The sequence below is a fragment of the Magallana gigas genome, chromosome 5 (genome assembly GCF_963853765.1).
Source record: "Magallana gigas chromosome 5, xbMagGiga1.1, whole genome shotgun sequence".
In the NCBI taxonomy this organism is placed as follows: Eukaryota; Metazoa; Mollusca; class Bivalvia; order Ostreida; family Ostreidae; genus Magallana; species Magallana gigas.
This window is the reverse complement of record NC_088857.1, coordinates 27,894,723-27,907,039: the sequence shown is the minus strand read 5'-3', so window position 1 is coordinate 27,907,039 and position 12,317 is coordinate 27,894,723. Positions and strand designations below refer to the sequence as shown.

General features: G+C 33.4%; 1 protein-coding gene across 1 annotated transcript; it reads right to left on the bottom strand.

Annotated features, from left to right (window-relative positions):
- Positions 1–3,279: 3,279 nt before the first annotated feature.
- LOC105342321 (fatty acyl-CoA reductase 1) lies at positions 3,280–11,599 on the bottom strand. The gene is made up of 13 exons (XM_011449235.4): positions 11,450–11,599; positions 9,917–10,166; positions 8,299–8,474; positions 7,617–7,689; positions 7,242–7,348; positions 6,683–6,860; positions 6,500–6,544; positions 6,215–6,401; positions 5,782–5,863; positions 5,592–5,681; positions 5,279–5,408; positions 4,806–4,933; positions 3,280–4,672 (listed from the first exon to the last, which is right to left on the bottom strand). The coding sequence occupies exons 2-13, from the start codon at positions 10,130–10,132 to the stop codon at positions 4,507–4,509; spliced, it is 1,578 nt and encodes a 525-aa protein (XP_011447537.1). The 5' UTR covers positions 10,133–10,166; positions 11,450–11,599; the 3' UTR covers positions 3,280–4,506.
- Positions 11,600–12,317: the final 718 nt, after the last annotated feature.

The following is a 12,317-nucleotide window of genomic DNA, read 5'->3' as shown; positions in this document are numbered from 1 at the left end:
ATTCAGATAAAACAAAGTTGAAGTGATGAAGCGCTGCTAGATTTTTCAAAAATTGATAATGTGTCTAATCATGTTATGAAGAAAACTAGACATAGTGGAAAGAAAAAGCAAAATTTTACCATCGCAGCGTAAAATTAAAAATATTAAATGTAAATGAAAATAATATATAGTTATATATATTGCCAATTCATGTTAGAAAACATAATGAAGCGGTGCTTTTTAGTTCAGAAGAGCACTTTGTTGCATAGTTTTGTAACAAAAATTGCCTCAATTAGCAAGAATTATCTTTCTTTATCATAGACTATTGAAGGTTTTACATACAGTACTTAATAAATTGCCACAGTTTCTAATTAATCAGAAATGTTTTCTGTTTTTAAATTTGATTAAGATAATAGTTCGTGTGAATGGATCCATATGTTTTAGAAATGTTAAAATGTTAACCAGTCGTGAGAGCATTTTGTTGTAACACTAAAAGGGGATCAAATGAATGATCTTCCAGTAATTGGTATGATCTCAATAAAGGGATATATTGTCTTAAATATAATGTAATATTATTATTTGTTTAATTTTGTTGTCCCATATCTGCTCTCTCAGATAAGAAAACCCATATTCAATTTTAAATATTTGAAATGTTATGATTCAAACGATGATAATTAAGTCTAGAGTTTGCAATTGTCTTGGTCAAGTTTTTCTCAATTATAATTCATTACCTTTGTGAACGAGCTATAAATGGGGAGGGAGAGAGCAAATTTCATCCAAAATTCTATGGCCTAAAACATCAAACACGTACTGTTTATGTACTGAAAATTTAGTAGTATTTCTTTTTAAAAAAATTAATCCAATGGGGGAGGGGAAGGGGTATACATGGGTATACATGTAGACACTGCCTCATTAAAATTTTGATAAATATAATTCGCTTCTTGCATTTTTTTGTGAAAGATTTCTTTACCTTTTACACTTGCCAAAAGTTTGGGTTTGGTTCAAATTTCCTTTTTTTTTTTTTTTTTATAATTGAATATTAAATAAATGTCGCCTTCCAACATAAATTGGGGCCCAGCACTGCTTTCCTTATTGCTACATGCCTTAATAATTGTGAGTTACCAGAAACAAAGTGAGATTATTTTCTACAGAAGTTATCTCTTTTATCAGAGGGATATTCCACCTTAACCAATTAATAAACTGATTATGAAAAGTATGTAAAATTCACTAAATTACTGTTAATGTACATAAGTGCGTTAGCTAAAAGAAACAGCCAAATCGTCTCCTGTGAGACTTTGAGTCAGACATCATCATGATTATTTCGTGCAGTCCGTGATATTTTGTAGGTCGCTGCAGGTTTAGACCAATTGATAAACAGGGCGTGTCAATTTCAGACCTGTCAATTTCTTCTCAGTTTCAGCCGCTGTAGATTTCGACCAATCGATAAACGGGGCATGTAGAACAATAAAATGCTTTTTTTTGGTGATTCATGCGGGATGGTAGATACATTGCAGAAAAAATACATAACCCGCAGCATCGGGCAACATAACACTCCATGGCTTTCCTGTCACCTCGGGGCAAATATTCTGGTATGTCGCCCTCGAAGCCATGTAATATATGTATAATAATTTCGGTCGGGGCGTGATCAAATCCAATAAAGCCCGAAGGGCTTGACTGAGGTAGAGCAACATTTTCTTACTAATAGCATCCTTGATAATGGAGATCAGGCCACTTTGATCGGAAGTTAGCCTCATGTTTCAAATGCAAAGTTATACGAACCAAGAAAGTTGATCAATACAGTATTTTTTCCCAATGTTTAAACTGCATTTAACCGCTCAAAAAAAAACTTCCTCCTGCTTCTGCATCAAGCTAATCAAGATAAAGCTCTGTATCTGTATTGAGCTACATGAGCTACTTCAATTTACACATCCATAGTTATAACTATTAAGATGGTATGGGACACCGGCCTCCATATTGTGACGTACTTCCTATCAAAATTAACAATAAAATCAAGTAAAATGATTTTATAATTGTTTTCTCCCCATAAATTCTTATTTAGCAGCGTGATGCAGTGGATTAAAGCATATACTACTAATCTGTATGTCATGAGTTTGAATCCCACAGGGGCATTTATATTTTTACATTTCCAAATTTTTTTTTAATACATATTATAAGTCAAATATTGAAGTTCTAAACTAGTGAAAGTATTTTGATTATAATGAACTTTTATCCACGTGAATATCCCTAGTGTCCCACACCACCTTAAGTCTGATTAGGTACGAACAAAAATTACTTCAGTTGGTGACCAGCTCAAAGACCCTAAGCCTCTAAATTTGAGTTGTTCAAAAATGTTATACCAGCTGAAGCATCTAGATAATCAAGATCACTCTGTGTCTAAAGCTACTTCTATGATTCACTTTCATAGTTATATCAACAACGCAAGTTTAAAAAAAATAGTACCGGTCTTATTCAGTTATTTACATGTACATAAACATGTAACCAGCTCCAGAAACGCTAACCTCCGCCAATAACCCAACCCTATGGCTCAGATTCAGCATCCAAGCCTGTGGACTGTATCAGTATTACAAGATGATGCATCAGCTATCAAAATTTGGTAAAGATTAAACTAATAACAACTAAGACTTGTCTATCAAAGGGCACCTGCTCCAAAAACTTAAACCAGTTCCAAAAACTTTTAAATTAATCCCTCCAGCCTCTAAAACCTATATGACACAGATTCAACGTTCAAGCCGGTCAAGTGCATCTTAAGACGCACCAGCCACTAGTAACTTAGATATGAACATCAAAAGACACCTGTTCGAAAAACTTAAGCCTGCTCAACATCTAGTCTGGTACCCCCCCCCCCCCCCCCCCAACTGTGTTTTCACTTCGTTTTGTGGACCCCAAAACAAAGTGAAAACGCAGTGGCGGGGACGGATACCAGACTACATTTCATCCTGCAACTGAAATAAATGGCCTAGATTCAGCATTTTGACCTACTAGTAAGTATGAAATTGCTTCATGTTCCTGGGATTAGGTCTTTAAGTCCTTAATTAGGTCCAGATGCACGATCCATGCAGTTTAGTGAAGATAGGACAAGTAATAACTTAGATAAAGGACCTGCTTCATAAACTTTAACCCAGTCTGGATGCCTGAAGCGGCGCCACAGGTATGGCATAATCCCCCCCCCCCCCCCCCCCGCCCTCCCTTCGTATTGGTGAGCTTATCGGTTGAAGAATTGAAGAATAGCAACTGTTCTCACACATGGTAAAATGATTGTAAAACACATTTTCTATTTTATCAAAAATTCTGGATTTTATTTGGTAAAATAAATCAACTTAAATCCATTAACTGTCATGTATAAAAAAAAAATTACAATAAATATTAAAGCAATAACATATACATTATATCATGCAAACATTACATCCTTTTCCTAGTCTCTTTGCATCCTTTGTTTCATGTATGGAACATCAGCAATAACATATACATTATATCATACAAACATTAGAACTGTCCTAATGGGACTAATATCCATGCAAGGCTAATTTCAAATGGGACAAAAAACATATTAATTATTTTGAATTTCATTTACATTAATGCCCTTTAAGGTCACTTCATGAATTTACTTGACTAATAAATTTAAACAGCTTTTAAGAATAGTTAAATTCTTTATTAATAATGGTATAATTTATTTCCTTATAATGATGGAATTTTTTGGTATATATGACAGTATTAAAATATTAACAATGGTATAATTTATTTCCTTATAATGATAGAAATTGTTGGTGTATATGAAACAGTATTAAAATAACCTACAAATCACTGCCCATTTTACAAATTATCAATTTCCCCTTAACACATGCTCCATCTAAACCATGGCTCAAATAATGGCCCCCTTGGGACAACTGAATTCAGCCACACTTGTCTTAGATGTTCTTATTAACTTCTAAGAATTAATGATTGACAAACAAAAAGTTTGCATTGTCAGTTGATAGAATACTTATAAAACAAAAAAATTTAGTTAAAAAAAAAAGACAAAAAACCTCCATCTGGATGTATTTATATAAATATATTTTAGAGTGTTTACTATTAATTGATTATTTAATAAAATCTTGTTAATAAATTACCTCCCTTACTTTTCAACATCAGTGTAGAATATATAGGATAAGGAAGATGAAAATTTTCATAAAATCATTATATCTTGTTTGATCTTAATAAAAATTGCAGGGTGGGGGGACAAAATTGGGTCTACAGACAGGCGGACAGACAGACAGACAGGGTGAATCCAATATACCCCCATAAACTTCGTTTGCGGGGGTATACCAGGTAATTACATTCTTTTCCTAGTCTCTTTGCATCCTTTGTTCCATGTTTGAAACATCAGCAGCAGACTCAACATGTAAAGCATATATACCAACAAAAATTTGAGTCTTAATTGTGACAGGGTTGATGTAAAATTTGAAATATGCTGGAAAAATTGTCTATGTGGATTTGCCATCAAAGTTTGTCAGTTTGGTAGCATTTCTTTCACTGCTTGTGGATGGTACTTGTCAAGCGAAAGAATTTAACAAATCTGTTCATCAGTCCAATAATCAGGTACCACAGATTTCTGGCCAGTTCTGACCGTGCAATGAGCACTCTCCACACTGCTATCAGTACAATGGTGTTGAAACAGTATCGAATGTTCCTCAACCTTAGAAAAATAGAAAACATCAATATTTTATAACAGAATCTGGTCTCATAAACAAAGCTGTTGAATGAGTGTTGACTTGTTGAAAAATTATGAAAACTGGCACCAAAACAAAGCCATTTGAGTGACAACATACTTTCTTAAATGGGCTTTGGCAGCTGGTAACCCTGATAAATCTTCATTCAGAAGAAATTTTTTGGTTCCTAGGCAGTAATTCTCAATGTATGTTGGCCAATGCAGACCTCGGGGATCAAAGTAAAAACACTGCAAGATAAGAAAGTTTCACATTTACTATCAGAGTGAGAAGGCAGATGACATAAAACTTAATTTGAAAAAAAACCCATTTATTTTAACAATCACCTGATTATCAAAAGAATGAATAAACTGTCAAAACTGTTGTAAAAATTAAGTTTAATACCCAAATCAAATAATGTTCATATTTCTGTTTTCATAAACAAAAAGTTAAATATTATTTTTGAGTCACTTTGTCACTAATTTTCTTCAGGTTTTAAAGATTAACATGTACATATCAAGATGTATGGGTTATATATATTTTCTAGTTAATTTAAAAATGTCATTTTGTTATATTGTGTTATATTTGTGTGTTACCTTTTTGTCCTCAGGTGACATGTGACTGGTCAGCATGTCCAGATTGCTGTAGGACCACTCCCAGGAGTGCATGGTGAAGTAGGTCAAAGTCCCTATGGCTTTGTGCAAACGATTGTAGATCTTCACCATCCTGCATGAATATTAAAAGTGTTTTAGAAAAGTAAACAGCTAGGAATCAAAGAAAAAGTGGGCGGCAACCACAATTCCTCAAATGCTGGACAAATTTTGTTTAGAATTGCTCACTGGCAGCTATACAACTTATCAATTTTGTAAAAATAGCTCTGAAAATCTTTCAGATAGAAAATAAAAGTACCTTGGGCGTTTTCCAAGCAGGCAATAGCCAAGATCTGCTACATAGGCTGGGAGCATGTGCTCAATAAATGTGTAAAAGTCATGAAGAAACCTACAAAATAAAGAAGACATACATTTTCCAATAAAGCTTTTAAAAAATGCAAGCTCCAGAGTTTCAAATATACCAGTATACATATTCAAATACTCCTTACCCTGAGCTAGTAAGGGCAGCCTTTGGTCTTCTAAAGCAGGAATCAAGAGGCACTTTCTTCCAGAAATTCATTACAACTCCCTCTGAATAATAATTTGAACAAAATCCATCAGTTTTCAAAAAAAAACTTGTGTAAAAATGAGAAAAAGAAACCTAAAAAGTAATAAGAAATATCTCTTGAGGAAGCAAATACATGTACAACCGATCTTTTTAAATTAAGTTCTCACATTTGCTGATTGTTCATGTAATGTGCATAAAATCAATTTAATTTAACGGATGGTGTGTGCAAGAATGAAATATAATGCACAAATATTTTTAGCTTTGCATTTGTTTCAATGAAAATCTTCAGATGTTAAATTCAATATAATTTATATGTGTAAACAAAAGAAAGGTACAAGTGTTTGGCTTCAGGTTGAATGGTAAAAGTAACTGACCTAATTCTCCCCAAGTGAATGGATTGACGGAGCCAGTGGTGCTGTGGTAGATAAGACAGGAGCTTGGTTTGGTGACCGCAGTGTACCACGCGGCAGCAATGATCATGTTAACTGGAATGTCCACCGGGATTATGTCTGCCACGCCACGGTAGTCTCCCTTCATGGACCTCAGGATCCCTTTCCCAGCCTTGAATTCACAAATAAAAACAATATAAAACCTTAAACTTTCAGTCATTCTGTTAGAATACATAAACATTTTATTCATCTATTACAATTTATACTTACTGCTACATATAACCCACTGGGCCCATTGTAGTTGTCTATCCAGCCCTACAAAATAAAAAAAACGTACATTGTTTTTAATGACTGCTATCTTATTGTATTCCTTACATGGCTCATACATTTTTTTTTAAATGACCTCACTGATCTATAACTCGGAATGAAGTCAAGAAACTGGTGTATACATACAGGCACAGGTTCTTTCCAGGCAGCCCCTACGATGGAGGGTCGGACGATGGCCAGGGGGAGGTCCGAGCCCTCCTTGACCAGCAGGTGTTCCGCCAGGTGCTTGGTATAGGTGTACGTGTTCGGTTTGTTACCTATCAGCTTGGGTGTGATTGAGGTGATCATGTCATCATCCATCCACCTGCAAATTGATCGAAAGGCAATTTAGAATAGCATCTTTAAGTTTTCTTTCAACATTTTTAACAAGGCTTGCAGTCATATATATATATATATATAAAAAAAAACTTGGAATGAATAGAGACATTCTTTTTAATTTAAAATGTTAACCAATCTATTTGCAATTGTAAAATATGTAATTTTTTGCACAGAAATTTTTCAGTTATAATTTATATCTGGAATTTTATCAAGAAGTTTAAAGTGTAAAAAGAAAAAAATATTGATGGTTTTTCCTTTTAATACCGATAAAATTGTTCTTTTATTTCTTTTTCAGTTTTTTCCTACACAGCCTAATTGCCCTAAAATATCAATGATACAAATGGATATCTTTTAAAAGAATACTTACTCTAATACATCTATTAATTTCTGGGGATCCACGGGTGGATTATATACCATTTCCTCGATAAATGGACGATCACAGTTGGCATAAGCTGTAGATATGTGTATAAATACCTGCAAACACAAATTAGAAAAACTGATACAAGAACTCAACTAATATTGTTAACATTGTTAAAATAAGCAGTTGTATTTAACACAATAGAGCAATTTTTGTTATTTAAATGAGAGAGAGAGAGAGAGAGAGAGATAGTTTAGTGTATCTACATGTTACTTTGACAAGTTCCAACAAAAGAATTAACAACTCTATTGTTTCAATATGAAGGTCTAGGAAAATACAGCACTCAGAATGATAAATGAAAAATGGTACATGTATCACAATTACCTCAAGGTGTTTGAACTGTTTGCACAAAACAGTCATCTTCCTTACTGCAATGACATTCATATCTACTGCCACCCTATAAGATAGACAAAAACCCAGTTTGTCATATTGCTCTCATTAAAAAATGCATGTTCACAAGTGAATTACCAATTTTTCACAATTTTCTAGTAAAGAAATGTTGAACTCAGGGGTGGTGAAGTGGAGATGGATATGAGCATTTAAAACCAATTTGAATCTACACCACACATTTTTTCCTGATGATAATATATGTGTTGGTACAGTAGTTATATCCAAGATTGTTGCACTGTAGTGGTAGTACATGTACTGCATCTTTCCAGAAAAAGTTTGGTTGGTAGACAAATGGGATACAATCCTACACAAACCAGAAACTTATTTTTTGCAAAGGCTTTGAATTTGTTTCTCTTAAAGCAAATAGAGATGTAGAGAATTTTAAAGGAGGCAGAGTAAAACAATTCTTAAATCAATACAAGACTTTAACATCAGATAATGAAATTCTGAGTATAATACGAGGTTTGCAACTGGAGTTCATCTCAAATTTAATTAATAACACAATTTATTTAAACATTTATCTTTGCCTCGTGAAGTGGTTGCTGTCTCGGGAGACGATAAACTTGCTATCGTCCTCATAGCCAGTAAAGAGGTATATATCATATATATTATATACCTTAAATGTTCATCAAATCTAATTGTAGCAGCACTGTGGAACACAACATTCACATTGTCACAAAGTAACTTCAGATCTTCTGGCTTTATTCCAAGTTCCGGTAATGTTATATCTCCAAAGATTGGGACTAATTTTTCATGAAAGTTCGGTTGTTCCTTGCGCAGTTTGTCATAGACCTACAAAATTAAGAAAGAATATTCAAAATAACAATTTAAAATATAAAATTTAAATTTTTAAATATATTTTTTTGTAAACAATACAAGTAATATGAACAAGAATCATCAGGTTTTCTCAAAAACTTTATATCAATTTCATTGAATTATATTTTTTAATGAACTGTGCAAAGAGGTATAGCGCACTTAATATACGATTTCGCCTATACAATATAGCGCTTTTGCAAACAACAGACATTTTCAATTTTATACAATATTTAGTCAAAATATATTCAGAGTAACACTAATTGCACATTAACCATGTTAAAAGAGTCTTAATTATCTTACACACGACATCATTTAAATCTTTAGATTTTGCTAGGTTTATATTGAAAAATAGTAAGTATGCAATAAAACAGTTAGGCATTTAACTATACTTTAACCACTTTAATCCCAAGAAAGCCAATTAAAATTATGTTCTACAGTTATTCTAATACAATATGTAATCATTGGATTAATTTTGGTTAAACGTGGTCTTCTTACTGAAAATTAAACAAATATTTCACTTAGTGACCTTTCTAATAAGTTCATGTATATAGCCACTATGGCACATATATTGAAAGGACATTCCATATTTGTGTTGTATGTGTGGCCTAGTGGTAACACTGAGGTCTTTTTGGTCATGCCGTCGCTGGATCGATTCCAACAAGTAATGATTTTTTTTTTTCACTAAAAGCATAATAAGAATAGAGAGGAACTTTTTTTTTAAATTCTCTTGTTTATAGTTGTGAATATGAGCACAGTGACTGCACACCCAATCTAATTATAAAATCAGATCTTAGATCCGCTCACTACGATCGCTACACTAGGTGTAACGATCGTAGTGAGCGGATCTAAGATCTTATTTTAATTAGCTTGACTGCACACCAGATCTCTTCAGTAACACTATTCTCTATATACACCTACATTTATTGCATTTTGCTGAAAGTTATCACAGTTCATAATTTCAACTAAATTGAAATACACAGAGTTCCTGAATTTAAGACAAATAAGTGGTTACTGACACGATTATAAAATCAGTACCTAGGTTTTGAAAATCATATTGCGACAGCTACCTGTATTTATTTTTATTAACAGGTAGTTTCCGTTCAAACACGGGTGTAGGCGAAATCAGGGGGAAAAGCGCTATACCTATTTGTTTTGGGATCCACTCATGTACATTGCATGTTCTCTTGTAATATTTGGATAATCCATTCAAAATCAATTCAAAGATTTCAATTCCTTGTAAACATTTTTGCTCGACTTATTCTATGCCTTATACATGTATTGGCAATTTAAATAGAATTTGATCTTATATTAAAATATTTATGGCATAGTTTGTCTATGTACTTTGTACTTTTTTCGTATTTTTCACGAAGTGTTTCCATGAAATATTTTGGGATTTACTTATTTAGATGATGACTTACTGGACATTTACATATCTCCTCAACTCTTTGGTCAATGTCTTGTGATTTCTTTGGTCTCATTAACATAAATATTTTGTTCACATTAGGACAACTTCTTAGAAGTTTTTCTATCAGCACTTTTCCAATGAATCCCGAAGCTCCTGTTAAGAATATATTTTTTCCTGCATAATATTCCCCTATTGATGGAAGTCTGGACGAGGAATCCATGGTTGACATAATTATCAGTTTCTTCTTCTGTACTGACACTTATCTGTTAAAAAAAAAGAGGAAAGGGAAATAACATTGGATCTTAAACAAGCCGTTAAATGCTGACTTCCTGCACATAATTTTTATCATATCCTGTAAACAATTTTCATGGGTATTTATAGAATCGGTAGGACAACAAAGTAGTGTTAAACAAAATTACAGTACCAACCAGACCCAACCTAACAGAAAGCAGACACCAACCAATCTCCGGATCTGCTGTCTGTGTCCACTCGGGGTCTGCTATGACAGACCCAGAGCTGAGCCAGAGCGGACATGGAAAGCAGACCCCAATTTCAGAAGCAGACTCTTAAATAACTTCTGAAAATTACCAAAATTAATGTATCTACATGTAAATGTGTAATTGGAATACACAAGGGGCAAGCTTACCAGAAAGAGATGGGTGTAAATAAACAATAATTTCATGCATAATAAACACATAGAGTTGTGCGGTTGAAACGTGACAGACATAAACATTTTATTACATTTGTATATGCATCCATGTATATTGTGTATTCTCTTTTGAGAAGTGGACAGGCATAGCCTTCATCCACTTCTCTTTGCAGCCCTCGTGTTTAGATTCTGAAAAACGTGTAAATGTCGGAACCGAAGATGGTCTATGCTTCGACCCATGGTTTGACTCTAGTTTCCCTGAATTTTTGTAACAGACCTATTATTTCTACTTTTAAACATTAATGCACACGTATATCATAAAAAAAATCAACACTTACCCGCTGTCAATTCTGTCTATTCTTCTCAAAAGAGAGTAGTATATTGTGCAATTTGAATCACACTGTTTACGTCTAATTCCACCCCCCCCCCCCCTCTTAAAATTTATAATCATAAAAATTATTAGGCCTGTAGTCTTACAAATTTCTATTACGTCAGATATCATGTCGTAGTATGTTATTTTTTTTTGGTCACAATAGCCTATGATTTAATTTAATTGTTGATAAACACTGGTGAAAATGTTACGTTTTTGAGATTGACTATAGCAACTACAAACAGAAGGGGCATAACTCTGGTCAACATCGATTTACCTTTTATCCTGCAAATTAGGCCCTATCAAGAAAATGTTAACATATTCTGTAAGAAAAATTGTATTGGAATGAGTAAAAAAAACCCAGCGGGTGTGGCTAGTTGATAAGATAGAGGATCAAATTTGGTCGGGAGACACCGGCTGCCCAGCCCACTTTGCACACGCCTATATCTTAATGTACGATCATTGGCGCGTCAACCATGTCATTTGGTTTATGATCTAAATTATATCAACAGCATGTCTAACTATACCTTAAAATAAAACTCCCATCACCGGTTCAAAGCGTTTCACTCGTTCTAGAATCGGTATCACGTCCTCGTCGATTGATCCACTTTGACCCTTGGTTTATTCTTCCGATTGGACAATTTCTTTTGCCTTATATTTGGCGGAAGTTTCCCCCATTTGTAGTTATCAAAAATTGTATGATACGGATATTTATTTCCGGATGATGAACACCTCTAGTCAACCGATAATGAAAATATAATGAATGTCAGATGTAAGAAGCAGCTTTTTAGTGATCATAGCATTAACAATATATGCGGGTTTTTTTTCTTAAAAATGTATCAGATGCATACTTATATCTTCAAAGTTAGACTGCCTTTTGTGTTTTTTATTCTCGTATTATACTTAAAAATATAATAAAATTACAAAGTTTTAAAGGTTTGTAGATTTAATATAAAAAACATTTTTCTTAGGATATAAAAAACATTTCTCTTAGGATGCTTCAACCAGTTTAAAATCAAAGTACTGAGAGTACTGAAAGACGGAATCTTGAAAGTTTGAATTTGTAATTGTCCTGGATTTCCTCGAAAATGCTTCCAAAATTTATGAGTTTGAATTAGTTGTTACAATCTATGTTAATTCGGCTTTTTTGCAATTGTCTGATACTCTGTCTAAATTTTACTCAATCCCGGCCTTCATAATTGTAGAAAATTGACACAACGGTTTATTATGTAAAATAAGACCCCAATTAAGGAATAATTTTAAAAATTACTACTAACCGGGAAAATCAAACAACTATATTAAAGTAGATGATTTTAATCATTAGAGTTATTCAATTTTGTGATCCAAGAGAAAACCCACAAGTCGGACGGTATCCGTTATACAAGGTTTATGAAA